The sequence below is a fragment of the Eriocheir sinensis genome, chromosome 3, assembly GCF_024679095.1.
Source record: "Eriocheir sinensis breed Jianghai 21 chromosome 3, ASM2467909v1, whole genome shotgun sequence".
Taxonomy (NCBI): domain Eukaryota; kingdom Metazoa; phylum Arthropoda; class Malacostraca; order Decapoda; family Varunidae; genus Eriocheir; species Eriocheir sinensis.
This window is the reverse complement of record NC_066511.1, coordinates 14175945-14190944: the sequence shown is the minus strand read 5'-3', so window position 1 is coordinate 14190944 and position 15000 is coordinate 14175945. Positions and strand designations below refer to the sequence as shown.

General features: G+C 46.4%; 1 protein-coding gene across 4 annotated transcripts in view; it reads right to left on the bottom strand.

Annotated features, from left to right (window-relative positions):
* LOC127005399 (proline-rich protein 36-like) overlaps positions 1-15000 on the bottom strand; it is a 155167-nt gene that overhangs the window by 29817 nt on the left and 110350 nt on the right. The window contains exon 1 of one of the 4 annotated variants that reach the window (XM_050874243.1): positions 6359-6430. The exons of the other annotated variants lie outside the window; for them this stretch is intronic. Coding sequence (XP_050730200.1) covers positions 6359-6415 — 57 coding nt within the window. The 5' untranslated portion in view covers positions 6416-6430. Of the gene's footprint in view, positions 1-6358; positions 6431-15000 lie in introns of those variants that run through there. 4 annotated transcript variants of the gene reach the window in all.

The following is a 15000-nucleotide window of genomic DNA, read 5'->3' as shown; positions in this document are numbered from 1 at the left end:
GGGAACACACACACACACACACACACACACACACACACACACACACACACACACACACACACACACACACACTTTTCAAGGTTGTGTACCGCACGAAAAGTTGTAAAATATGGAAAAATAAAAAAGCAATAAAAACATATTTCGAAAACGTGTGTGTGTGTGTGTGTGTGTGTGTGTGTGTGTGTGTGTGTGTGTGTGTATTGCACGTACGAACAAATATAAGACCGTACAAAGTTTGGTGTATCTTACGTGTAATTAACTTTCCCCCCTATTTCTCCTCCCATCCTCACCTCCTGCCCCCTCCCGTCCCTCCCTTTACCTATCTCACACACGTGTTTGGGCTGAGGCAACAGAAGGCTTTGTTTCCTCTCCAAACACTCGCTCCCTGGGCACGGCGGCTGCGGCCTGTTTACGCGTCCCGCCGCGACCCGGGCCAAAGAGACAACTAAACCAAGGTGCCGTTTCGCTCTTAGAAGGCCCTGACTGAACCCACACAGACATGAGGAGGAGGAGGAGGAGGAGGAGGCCGCGGATACTTCGACCAGGTGACTTAAAACTGCTATGATGACCTCGTGTTGTGTGTGTGTGTGAATGTGAATGATAGATAGATAGAAGAAAGAACCGTTAGATAGATAATTTTGATAGATGCCTCAGGAAAGAGATCTTTAGCTCATGACACATATCCCCCACAGAAACTCAAACTATATAAGCACCCCCTAATAAAATAAAAAATGATAGAGAAAAAGACTGCAGTATGTCATTTCCTTTATCAGATTCGCCGCAGCGGAGAAATTAAAGAGCAAAGTTGAGTTTGAAATAATGAGAGTAAGAAAGAATAAGAAAATGATAACAAGGAAGATAGTGAGATAGGTAGATAAAAAGAGTTCAGTATGTCTTACTTTTTCAGGTTCGACGCGGCACAGAAATTAGGGAGCAAAGTTGAGCTTGAAATAACGAGAAAGAGAAATAAATAAAAAGAATAATTGCGTGGTGGTGGTGGTGGTGGTATTAGTGGAGGTGGTGATGAAGGTGGTGGTTGTGGTGAAGGTGGTGATGGTGACGGTGATGATGAAGGTGTTAGTATTGGTGTTAGTGGTGGTGGGGTTAGAAGTAGTGGTGATGGTGATGGTGGTGGTGATGAAGGTGTTAGTATTGGTGTTAGTGGTGTTAGTGGTGGTGGTGTTAGTAGTAGTGGTGGTGGTGATGGTGGTGGTGATGAAGGTGGTGGTGGTGGTGACATGTCTCTCGAGTCTTGTTAACTTGGCCTTCACACAACACGTTTCTTTCCTCTTTTTTTTTCTTCCTTTACACGATTTCTTCATTAACACTATTTTTTTTAATTTGCCAGGTTTCTTTTTTCTTTTCCTTTTTATTTATTTTTTTACCTCACGGTTCACTTTTTTAATCAACGTTTTTTCTTTCTTTCTTTCTTTGTCATATTTTACGATTTCTTTTATTAACTTTTTTCTCGTGTGTAGTTTTTTTTCTTTTATTCTTTTACTCTACGATATTTTTTTTCTTGTTCAATTTCTTTTTCATCGACCTTTTTTTATTGTTTCTTTGTGTTACGATTTCTTCATCAATCTATTTTTTTTATTATTTGTAGTTTTTTTCTCCGATCTTTTTTCTTTTATTTCAACTTCATTCTTCCCGTTTTCTTTCATATTACGAATCGGCCATCAACACAATTTGCGTTTTTTTTCCTACACCGACGATTTCTTCACTAAACTGTTTTCTCTAACTTTCTGATTCCTTCTATTTAATATATTATTAGCACTTGCATAGTTTCCCTTATTATTATTGTTGTTGTTGTTGCTGTATCTTGTGGTTTGTATACGTAAGTGATATCATGAAGGAGATATGAATAAATGCACGAAATTGTACCTTAAACACACACACACACACACACACACACACACACACACCTCATCCACCCACACCCTACTCCATTCTCTTCCCCCTTTCACTTTCTTTCCCCTATCCCCTTCCTTCTCTCTCCCTTTTCTCCCTCACTCACCCTCTCTAATACATCCCTTAATCCCTTGCTACTCCTCTTGTCAACCCAACCCAACACCTTTCCCCCTTCCCATCCTCCCTCTTAACAAGTCAGGGGTCGTATTCTTAAACCAAACGACGCCCAAGCTCACATATCTGACAAGGCTTTCGCAGGAGTTTTGGGCATTTCCAGGGGTAGTTTCATGGCCCTGGTGGTAGTCTGACCCTTCTTCTGTACCATGAACCTAAAAAAACGCTCATGAAGACCCGATTGATCTCCCTCTTGGCCTTTGGAAAGAGTTGATGTGAGAGGTGAGGCGGAGCGTCTGAGAATACCAACAAGTGGAGGAAATACCAACCAGTAGCCGCAGCCTGTCACCTTATGGAACGTCCGCCTGTGTAGTCTTGTCATGTTTGGTCCCGTTAAATAATGTGTGTGTGTGTGTGTGTGTGTGTGTGTGGTGGGGGAAGATATCTTGTGGCTGCAGGAAGTATAAGTAAGCCACACACGTTCACACACACACACACACACACACACACACACACACATACACACATACCAGCGGCGGTGTTAGAGCACGAGGCGGAGGAAGAAAGAGCCGCGAGAAGCCGTCAGCTGCGGGGCTTCAGGTCGCCTCCTACTAAGCAAGAAGAGACCCTTGAAGCGCCCGCCTTGGGGGAGGAGGAGGAGGATAAGAAGATGAAGAAGGAGGAAAAGGTAGAAGATAAAAGACAAAGAACAAGGAGAAGGAGAGGAGGAGGATAGGAAGATGAAGGAGGAGGAAAAGGTAGAAGATAAAAGACAAAGAACAAGGAGAAGGAGAGGAGGAGGATAGGAAGATGCAAAGGAGGAAGAGGAGAAGGTACAAGACAAAGAACAAGGAGAAGGAGAGGAGGAGGATAGGAAGATGAAGGAGGAGGAAAAGGAAGAAGATAGAAGATAAAAGACAAAGGAGAAGGAGGAGGAGGATACGAAGATGCAAAGGAGGAAGAGAAGGTAGAAGACAAAGAACAACACGAAGATGACTCAATTGAAAGAAACAAGAACAGGAGGACCAAGAAGAACAAGAAGAGAAACAAGACGAAAACGACGATGATGAAGACATAGAGGTTGAGGAACAACAACAAGCGGAGGAGAAACAGGAAGAAGTAGGAGGAGAGGAAGAATAGAGTTAGAGAGGAAAAGGACAGCGTAAGAGGCGGTAGAAACAGAAGAGGAGTAGGAGGGGAAAGCGGAGGAGAAACAGGAAGAAGGAGAAGCAGCACCAGGAGGAAGAGGAATGGTAGGTCGCGTGCAGCCCATGTCGGAGTGGCCTTCTGCAAGTGGAATGTCAATGGCGGTATTTACCAGACAAACTATGCTTACTGGCGTGTCCTGGGGGCCGTTCAGAGCCTTGTAAGTACGGCTAATGACACCCCGCCGCCGCTGCCACTGCCACTACTACTACTGCTACCTGGTGAGAAGGGGGGCCACGCACGCACGCGCACACACACACACACAGCTGTCGCCTCCCTCCTGCCCTTGCTGTGTACGTGTGTGTGTGTGTGTGTGTGTGTGTGTGTGTGTGTGTGTGTGTGTGTGTGATAGATATATAAGAGAGAAAGAGAAGGGAAGGTCAGTGATGTCAGGCCGCGCATAAACAAACACACGGGGCTGTCAGAATGCATAACCCAAGGGAGGGAGAGAGGCTGGAGCAGGTCAGGTGGGCGGGCGTAAAGGTAAAGTGAGACAAGGCAGGTGAAGGTGACGTGGTGGGAAAGGTGGAGGTGATGTGAGGCAGGGCGACACACACACACACACACACACACACACACACACACACACACACACACACACACACACACACACACACACACACACACATTGTCCCCCAACACGCCACAGCCACACCACCACCGATACCCAACACGCAAGACTTCACATGATGCACGCCGACCCCCTCCCCCCTCCCTCCACCTTCCCCCATGTGTCTCTACCTCTCTCTACCTCAACCCAAATTCCCTTCCTCCTCTCTCTTTTTTTCTCCCTTACCGCACCCACACAAAAGAGGAAAAAAAAAGGGACAGGAATCTACCATCATCACCGACACACTCTCACACACACACCGATAAAAGTCTCTACCTCCTCCTCCTCCTCATCATCGTCATCAATTTGGGCGTGAAAAAGTCAATTGAAAGAAAAGTCTGTCACGTGTCCTGCTTGGTTGGTTAGCCTGACGGACAGCCGACGACACAGCCACAAAACGATGCCATTCCCTTCCCTCTCCTTCCCCTCCCCGCCCTGCCCTCCCGCCGCGCCGCCTCCAGCCGTCACGTCCGTCGCCCCTCGCGGTCTGTTCCAGGAGAAAAATGGTCCCTCGCTTGTGAATGGACGTGTTAGATCGACCGCCACGACATGATTCTTTCCTTCCTCCTCTCTCCTTCCCTTCCCTACCATGCAAGGACCCGACCATCTCCTCCCTTGACATGCTTTCCCCCGCTTCCTTTCTTCCCTTCCCTACCATGCAAGGATCCGACTCTCTGCCCTTCTTTCCCTTCCTGTCCGTTTCCTGCCCTCCTTTCCTCGTTGTCAAGATATGCTTTGCCCCGCTTCCTTCCCTTCCCTCTCTTCCAAGGACCCGACTCTCTCCTCTCCCTTCCCTTCCTGTCCCAACCCTGCCCTCCCTTCCTCCTTCGTCCAGCTCTCTGTCCCACTTCCTTCCTTCCCTTCCTCTCTACCATGCAAAGACTCAACCCTCTACCCTCCCTTCCCTTCCTGCCCTCCTTTCCCCCTTGTCACGACCCTTCCCTCTTCCCTATACTCTCTCCCTTCCCTTCCCTTCCTTCTCTCTTTTTCCCCTTTGTCCCACTTTCTTCCTTCCCTTCCTCTCTACCTTGCAAAGACTCAACCCTCTGCCCTCCCTTCCCTTCCTGGCCTCCTTTCCCCCTTGTCACGACCCTTCCCTTCCCTTCCCTCTCTTTTTTCCCCTTTGTCAACCCTCTCCTCTACCCCCCCCCCCCCCCTACTGAGCACTCCCGGACCTAACCAACACGTCGTGGGTTTCCGCTTCAACAGTCCCCGACAGATGGCCGCACACCTGCCGTGACGAGCAGCTGTGTACACACCTGTGACCCCGCATCAGCGTCACGAACCCTTCACTGCTGGGAACCTGCTATCAGCCACCCACGGCATGCACACACGTACGCACACACACATATCGCTTCTTGTTGCTTCTTTTCCGATACATATTTTTTTGGGTGGATAGGTTAGTTTTCGTGTGTGTGTGTGTGTGTGTGTGTGTGTGTGCGATCTTCAATTCTTTTTACTTCATTTTTTTTTTGTACGCTGCCCTTTTTGTTTTTGGTGTTTATTTTCTCAAATTATCAGGTAATGGTTTATTTTCTCAGGTTATCAGATAATGCTTTTTTTTTATTGTCTCGAGTCACTAATGCCGAGCACTGGCGGTCGCATAAACAGGTAGTGGGGAGAAAGGGAGAGAGGGGAGGAGAGGAGAGAAAGGAGGAAAAGGGGCAAAGGGTGAGGGGAGAAATGGGGCGAAGGGGAGGAGAGAAAGGGGGAGAGGGGGAAAGGGGAGCAGAGAAAGGAGGGAGAGGGGGAGGAGAATAGGGGCGAGGGAAGGGGGAGAGAAAGGGGGCGAAGAGGGGAGGGGAGAATGGGGGTAAAAGGGGGGTGGGGGTCGTATAGTATCACCAGAAGGAGCGGCGACTTACTCCTCCCTCGCCACCACCACCACCACCACCACGTGTCCCCACCACCACCACAAGCACGTGTCCCCACCACCACCACCACCACCACAACTCCGCTCAGGTGACTCTCAATATACAAGGTAGAGTTTCACTAGGTTGGGGAAACACACACACACACACACACACACACACACACACACACACACACACACACACGACACATGAGGACTTTTACCGAAGACTTTTTTCAGTGATTTTTTTTTCATTTTCTTTATAGACGCAAATGTAAACGGAAACTTGCTATTATTTTTTTCTTCTTAATATCACAGTCTTTTGAGTTTTTTTTTTTTGTGTGTGTGTGTGTCACCTTTACTGTCAAAAACAAACAAAAACAAGATCACAAACACCAAACAGTCCACACACACAAAAAAAAAGGAGGTTCTGATCGCGTGAACTCCAAAGACCACAAACAACACGTGTCTTGAGGAGGAGGAGGAGGAGGAGGACGAGGGAGGAGGACGAGGGAGGAGAACAAGAAGGAATGAAGAGGAGGAGAAGAGGCAGAAGAGTGTAATATAGTAAACCCTCACTATAGATCTCGCTCTCTCTCTCTCTCTCTCTCTCTCACAACGATAGGGACGACAGCGACAGCAGGAGGAAAGGCAACGCAGCTCACCTCCACGCGGCGCCGCACACACACACTGACTGACGGCCGCACCACCACCACCACCATTAACACCACTAACACCAGTCATCACCACCACACCACCACCACCGCCGCAGCACCAGCCAGCCCTTTAGAACCTCTCACATGCTCACCCGCTTGGCTACTGCTACGCGTCTGTCTGTCTGTGTCTGTTACGCTGTATGGGAGGAGAGCCACAAAGGGGGGGGGGGAGGGTGGTCGGAGGGGGGCGGGGTTATGGGGGGAGGGGAGAATAAGGGAATGGATTTGTGTACTTGCTGTTGCTGTCTATCTCTATCTCTATCTATCTATCTATGCTCTTTATCTGTATCTCTGTCTATCTTTATCTCTACAATCGCCTAGTGTTTTAATTTTACTATGAATAAAATGAATAAAAAATGTCTCATCGGTACAGGAAAAAAGGTGTGAACTATGAATAAAAAATATGAATAAAATATGTATATAAAAAAGTCTCAACGGTGCGGAGCGAAAGTACACACACACGCACACACAAGAATAATAAAAAGGCATAAAACAAAACAACAGAACAATAAATCAGAATAAACTTCCTCTGACACGCGGCTCTTCCCTTCCCTTCCCTTCCTTTCCCTTCCTCTTCTTCCTACCATCCCCTCTCCTGCCTTACCATCCTTCCCTCCTCTTCCCTCTCTTCCCTCCATTTTCCCGGCCATAAAACTGAACTACTACTTAAGCGAATTCCGGGCGGATCACAGTACATATATTTCCCTTAATCTCGTCCCATTGCCAGGCTTTTACACCCCATAAAAACACGAGTCCGCCGCGCTCAACTCCCGACGACCAGCAAAGGAGGAGGAGGAGGAGGGTGAGAGGAAAGAGAGCGAGGTTAATGTGAAGGAGGAAGAGGAGCAGAACGGAAGAGGTGGAGGAATGAGCGACTGTAAGAGTACCACACACACACACACACACACACACACACACACACACACACACACACACACACACACACACACACACACACACAGAACATGACAAAGTGCAAAGGTCGCGGCTTAACGACGTGTACAACAACCTGCGGTGCGGACTTACAACAGGAGGAGGAGGAGGAGGAGGAGGAGGAGGAGGAGGAGGAGGAGGAGGGAGAGGAAGAGGAGGAGGAGGAGGGAGTTGAACAATGTCATAAAACACGAACGACATAAGAGAAAAAAATATATATATCAAGACAAATGTTTATAATCCAGGAAGAAAAAAGAAAAGAAAAAGCCAATAATTTTATACCTGAAGCATATTATTGTTATTCTCTCTCTCTCTCTCTCTGCTGATGATGATGATGGCTAAGAGGAGGAGGAGGAGGAAGAGGCGGGGGAAGGGAGGAGATGCGCCGTTTACGTCCAATTACCAATGACGTCTGGGCATCACACACACACACACACACACACACACACACACACACACACACACATACACACACACTGTTGACTACGTGATGTAAATAAAAAAAGAATGGAGGTATGGCAAAAAATAAATCCCTTCCTAATTCTATCTCACTTCTTTTCACGGTGAGGGAGAAGAGCTGGGGAGAGGGGAGAGAGGATAGATGGGAGAAGAAAGGAAGAGGAGGAAGAGGAGACTGCGAGAGGAGAGTAATTGAATTAAACGGAAGGGAAGGAATGGAGAGAAAGGAAAAATCAGAAGGAAAATGACGGAAACAGGAAAAGGAGGAAAAGAAAAGGAGAGAGGAGGGAGAGAGAAGGTTAGGAGAAAGGAAGGAAGTAATGCAAAGAAGTAAAGGTACTGAAAGAGGAAGAGGAGGAGGTGGTATGAAAGGGGAGAGAAGAGAGAGATGAAAAGAGAGGGGAGAGGGAGAGGAGGGTGACGAGAGCAATGGGAGAGAGAGAAGGGGGAGGGGGAGAAGGGGAGGCAAGGGAAGGAGACATTACATAAAAAAGATCGACAGTGTATTTGGATTTCAAGTGGCCATTAATATTGACACTTTTATGAGACAGGAGGGGAGGGAGGGAAGGAAGGGACGAAGGGAGGGAAGGAACAAAGGGAGGGAAAGAAGCAGAATAGGATTACGAGGTGGTGTAGAAAGGAAGATTATATAAGTGAGTTGAAATTGATCTTGTTATTTTTTGATGTTGCTGTTGTTTTATTGCCTATTATTATGATCTTTATCACTGTTTTTATTATTATAGATGTAGTACCAGTAGTAGTAGTAGTAGTAGTAGTAGTAGTAGTAGAAGTGACTGGCGGCAAATGTGATAAAAACTCTCTCTCTCTCTCTCTCTCTCTCTCTCACACACACACACACACACACACACACACACACACACACACACACATTAGTAGGCGACAAAAACAAGCTGACAAGACAAGACAAGAAGAACATCATGTCAGAGAGAGAGAGAGAGAGAGAGAGAGAGAGAGAGAGAGAGAGAGAATGTTTAGTCCTCAAAACCATCTGGTACTATAGCTAACCCCCCCTCTCCCCCCCCTCCCCCCCCGCACACATACCCCTCCCCCCTCCCTTCCCTCACACACACGAACCATTTCCTCTTTCCTTTCTTTTCCTCTCTTTCTTCCCCTCAAGCCCGTAAGCCTCGTTTGTCAAGCCGTCCCCAGCCACCGCGCCTTCCCCTGACAGCCCTCCAGCCTCTTAATTTCTCGAGTCCCCCCTGGTGGTTCCGTCCCAGGGGTTAGGGGAGGAAGGGGGGGGGGGGTCAAAGGGGGAGCGACGCGCCGACACTGGCTGAAGACTTGAGCCAGATTTAGCAGTGAAGAGGAGGAGGAGGAGGAGGAGGTAAGGGGAGAGGAGAGGAGGTGGTGGTGCACGGAAAACATTAGCAGAAGTGAGGGGAGAGAAAACGAAGAGGAGGAGGAAGAGGAAGAGGAAGAGGAGAAGGAGGAGGAAATGGATCACGTGTGAGCAGATGTGGTTAACAAGAAAAAGAGGAAAAAAAAAAAGAAAATAAAGAGGAAAAAAAGCTCGCACAAGGAAAATAAGAAAAAAAAGGAGGAAAAAATAAACTCGCACATAAGAAAAAAAGAAAAAAAAAGAAAATAAGAGAAAAAGGAGAAGAAAATAAGCTCGCACATCATCCGAAAAAAAAAAAAAAATAAATAAAAAAAAGGACAAAAGAAACATAAAAAATCAACAACCATAAAAAAGGAAGAAAAAAAAAAGATATGAAAGAAAACCGACCCATCTCTCCCTCCCTCCCTCCCCCCCCCCAAAAAAAAAGAGCCAATTATATAACAAGGAAAAAATAACAACACGTGAGGGAGAAATCAACAACAACAATAAAAATAACAATCATGTGAGAAGTATACACCAGGGAAGGGAAGGGAAGGGGGCGGAAAGGGAGGGGAGGGGCGGAAAGGGTCAATATATACCGTAAAAGAAAGATATGGTGATGGAAAGTTAAGGAAGGTAAACGAAGGGAGGGGAAGGGAAGGGAAGGGAAGGGAAAGGGAGGGAAAGGAAGGGAAGGGAGGCAAAGGAAGGGCCAATATATGAAGGAAAGATATGGTGATGGAAGAATAAGGAAGAGGAGGGAAGGGAAGGAAAGGGAATGGGGAGAGGAAGGGGAGGGAAGGGAAGGGCCAATATATGAAGGAAAGATATGGTGATGGAAGAATAAGGAAGAGGAGGGAAGGGAAGGAAAGGGAAGGGGAGAGGAAGAGGAGGGAAGGGAGGGAAAGGAAGGGCCAATATATGAAGGAAAGATATGGTGATGGAAGGGAAGGGAAGGTAAGGGAAGGGAGAGGAAGAGAAGGGAAGGGAAAGCAAGCAGTGAGGATGGAGAGGGACCACAAGAGAAGGCAAGGAAGGGAATAGAATAAAAGTAACTTAATCAAATGGAAAGGAAAGGAAAGAAAAAGATGGAAGAAAGGAAGAGATGAATGGGAAAGGAAAGTTAGAGAGAGGGAAGAAAAAGAAAGGAAAGGGAATGGAAAGAAAGCGAATAACATCAATAATATGGCCAAGGAAGAGAAATAGAAAGGAAAGGAGGGGGAAGAAGGGAAAAGGAAGCGAGAACGAAAGAGCCGATTCGGGAGGAAAGGATAAACACGGAGGGGAGAAAGGGGGAGAAAAGAAACGAAGGGGGAGGAAAGAAGAGGAATAAGGCATTAGAGGGCGCCCCCAATAGTGCGTTACTTGGCGCGCTGATATCCAATACCTGAAGCAGAGCGGCCGAGGCGAAATCGATTCCAGGGAAATTATGTGACACTTAATGGGCAGCACGGGGGGGGAGAGAGAGAGAGAGAGAGAGAGAGAGAGAGAGAGAGAGAGAGAGAGAGAGAGAGAGGGGGGGGGGAAGAAGTTAAGAAAGACGAAATCTCTCCTTCCTTCTTCACTAAATTGTGGGATGGAAGGGAAGGAAGGGGAGGAGGAGGAGGAGGAAGGAGGAGGAGGAGGAAGGGGAGGAGGTTTGGAAGTGAATGAAGGCGGGCGAGCGGAATTTAGTCGCCTCGTTTGCATGCGAAAAGGATTGACTGAAAGAGACGGAGAGTCGCTTGTACGGCGGAGAGGACCCGACTGACTGACTGACTGACTGGGTGATTGACTGACTGACTGACTGACTGACTGATTGACTGACTGACTGACTGACTAACTGGGTGACTACGTGAATGAGTTAGAAAATAAATGATTGCTTGACTGACTAAATGAATGGATGAAAGCATATATGACTGGCTAAGTGGATGAGTGAGAGAATAAATGACTGGCTGACTGGATGAATGGGTGACAATGGATGACTGACTGGGTGACTCTTTCTCTCTCTATTCACAAGTTCTCCATGTAATCTCCTCCTCCTTTTCTTTCTCCCATTTCTTCTTTCGTTCCTCTTTTTTCTAATTAATACATCCTTGATTCACCTCTTCTCCTTCTCCTCCTCCTCCTCATCTTTTTTTCCTTTATTCCAAGATACCTCCTCTCCTCTATTCTTCCCTTCTTCTCCACTTCATTCTTGTTTCCTCCTCCTTCCCTTTCGTCTCCTCTTCCCTTCAACAGACCATCGAGGAACCACCAGGAGTATTACAAACAAAACACACGTTCTTTTCTTGTCCTTTTCTTTTTTTATTTACTTTTCGAGAGGATGAAGAGAGAGGGAAGGGGACGAGGAGGAGGAGGGGTGAGGAGAGAAAGGAAGTGAGGGAAAAAAAAGGGGAAGGGAAAAGGTTAAGGAAAGAAATACGATTCAACAAGGGGAATTAAATGACCCTGACCACACACGCTGTATTCTCTCTCTCTCTCTCTCTCTCTCTCTCTCTCTCTCTCTCTCTCTTATCTTCTTTCCTTCCTCTGTCCTTTCTTTTCCTTCCTTTCCTACCTTTCTCTTCTTCACAATCTCCTTCTTTTCCCTCCCTTCCTGCTTTTTCTATTCACTCCCTCTCTGTTTCTCTCTTATCTTCTCCCTTTGTTTCCCTTCCCTTCGTAGCTCTCCCTTTCTTCTCTCTCCCTTACCTTCTCCAATTCTTTTTTCCTCCCTACCTAACTCTCCCCATTTCTTTCCCATTGCTTCTTACATCTCTCTCCCTTCCTCCCTCCCTTTCTTTTCCTTCCCTTCCTATATCTTTCTCCCTTACTTTTCCACGCTCCCTCATCCTATCCCTTTCTTTTCTCTTCCTAAATCCTTCTCACTTTCTTTTCCCTTCTTACATCTCTCTCCCTTCCTCTCCCTCACCCTCTCCCTTTCTGCAGTGGCTCCCCTGACAGCACTAAACAGTCGGCAGCCGCTCCATGCCATATTATCATACAAATGGCCCCTTGGTGTTCCTCTCCCTTCCATTCCCCTCCCCTGGCCTTTCCTTCCCCTTCAACACTATGCCATCCTCCTCCTTCCCTCTCCCCTTCCTCTTCCCTCCCTACCCTGCCACTCTCCTCCTCCTTCTCCCTCTTCTTCCTCCTCCTCTAAAAAAATATTAGAGGAGAAAGGGTACAGGAAAATGCTAAAGTTCCTCCTCTTCTCTTCTCTCCCTCCCTCCCTTAAAAAAATGGTTAAGGGAGTGGCAAAGGGTGAGGATAATGATGGCGTGGCGGCGGTTCTATTCAAGGGGGGAAGTAAGGGTGAATAGGTGTAAAGGGAGAAGGGGGAGGGAGAAAAAAGGGAGGGTAAAAAATTTAAGGGAGAAAAAATATTTGAAGTTGTGGAGTGACTGAGTGAGGAAAAAAAAGTATAAGTAAGCCTATAGGAGAGAGAGAGAGAGAGAGAGAGAGAGAGAGAGAGAGAGAGAGAGAGAGAGAGAGAGAGAGAGAGAGAGAGAGAGAGAGAGAGAGAGAGAGAGAGTAGTGTTCCATTGTCTTCCATCCTTCACGTGTCTTTCAAGTTTGTGGGATTTGAAAGGAAGAAAGAAAAATGAAAGAAAAAAGAAAAATGAAAAAGGTGTCACTTGATAAAAACAGAAACTAGACAATGCGACCCACTTAATGGCCCACACACACACACACACACACACACACACATTCCCTTCTCCTCTTTCCTCTCCCTCCCATTTTTCTATCCACCCTTCCATTCCTCCCATCATTCTCTTCTCCCTCCTTCCCATCCTTTTATTTTCCTTCTTTCCGAGCCTTTTCTCCGTCCCTTCTCTCCTATCCGTCTCTCCTCTCTCCCTCCCATCCTTCTATTCTTCCTTCCTCTCACCCTTCTATCTTCCCTCCCTTTCTCTCTTCCTTCTTTTTCTCCCTATACTCCGACCGCCCGACCGACAATCACCCTCACCACCTCACTTCCCAATAAAAAAAAAATAAAAAAAAAAGATAAAAAACAACAACAAACGCCCTCAGCGGCCACCAGTCACCAGGGAAGCAACCTCAATCAATGTGAACAGGTCAATTGTGTACCCGTGTGGGGGGGAGGAGGAGGAGGAGGAGGAGGAGGAAGAGAGGTGAAAGAAGATTGAATAACGACGTAACCAAGGCTGTTATTATTGTGTATGAGAGAGAGAGAGAGAGAGAGAGAGAGAGAGAGAGAGAGAGAGAGAGAGAGAGAGAGAGAGAGAGAGAGAGAGAAAACGAATATTGCAAAAGAAAATACTTGAGCGATTGGTTTTGAAAGTCACGGAGGAGGAAGAAGATGAAGAGGAGGAGGGGAACACAAAGAGAACACAAAGGAAGAACAAACAACAGCAGACCTGCTGGTCCTTAAGAGGCTGTTTGTGACAAGCTACACTATCTATCTAATCAAAGGTGGAAGATGAAGGACAGCAAAGGCGAAGGCTCCTCCCCACCTCCCCACCCCTCCAGCCAAGGCTGGCAGGAAAGGAAAAAGAACCATGCAGCATGGAAAAACTGCATGGAAATTATGTTGGAAAGAGGAAAGAACTACCATTACTGCTACCACTAACCGGGCGATAAAAGCGGACAAGGACACCAGTATTCGAAAGAACTTAACGTTATTACGACAAAGAGTAATTAATATCTTAGTTGCTGGTTGGATTCAAAACACTTGTCTAATCTATTCTTGAAGGCCGTAACTGTTGTACCATCAATGACATCACAGGGTAGAGTTCCAAACATTAACAACTCGATTGAAGAAGAAGTGTTTAGCTTCGTGCGACGAGAATCTTTTACCACTTATCTTCAAATTGCGATTTCTTCTTGTTCTATTTGATCGATCAATTGTAAAGTAATCTTCCGCATTAATATCACTGAATCCTTTAAACATTTTAAACACTTCTATTAGATCGCCTCGCATTCTTCGTTTTGATAGACTGAATAAATTACTTCTTTAAGCCTTTGTTCATGATAAATTTCTCAACCTAGGAATCATCTTTGTTACTCTTCGTTGAACCCGTTCCAACTTTTCTGTCTTTTCTGTAGTAGGGAGACCAAAACTGTACACAGTACTCTAGACGGGGTCGAACCAACGAATTATACAGTTTTAATATTACTTTTTCCGATTTATTATTAAAGACTCGTCCGATGAGGCCAACCAATTTGTTTGCAGTTTTAACTACTTCTGAACAATGCTGACCGGGCTTTAAATCGCTTGATATAATGATTCTAAGATCCTTTTCTTTACTTACTGCAGAAAGCTGTTGGCCATTCATTACGTACCGAACGCGATTGGAAGAGGAGGAGGAGGAAGAGAAAGGAAAAGAAAATTAATACAAGAGAATAAATAAATTAAGAGAGAGAGGGAGGGAGGGAAGGAGGGAGGAAGGAGTAAAGAAAGTTGAAACAAGGAAAGATTACTCATGTGTGTGTGTGTGTGTGTGTGTGTGTGTGTGTGTGTACGTTACCAGCTCACAATATTTGCTTAGCTGCCTCAATATTTCTTCTCTACACTCCCTCGTAATTACATCTTTCTCGGATTATATTATTCTTATTCTTTTAACGTTTATTTTTCCTATCTCTTCTTTCTCTCCCACTCTGTTTGCTCAGCTGGTGCTTTACTCTCTCTCTCTCTCTCTCTCTCTCTCTCTCTCTCTCTCTCTCTCTCTCATCCGACTCCCTACTCCCTTATATACTGTTTGCAAGCTCTCCTCTTTTTCCTCTTCTTCCTCTTCCTCCTCCTCCTCCTCCTCCTCCCACGCCTAATGCCGGAATATTTCACACCTTCCCTGATTACCTGCCAGACCAGACAGCTTTCCCGCCCCCGCCCCGGCCGTTAGTTCAAACACTTTTATTTCCACTGTGGTTGTTT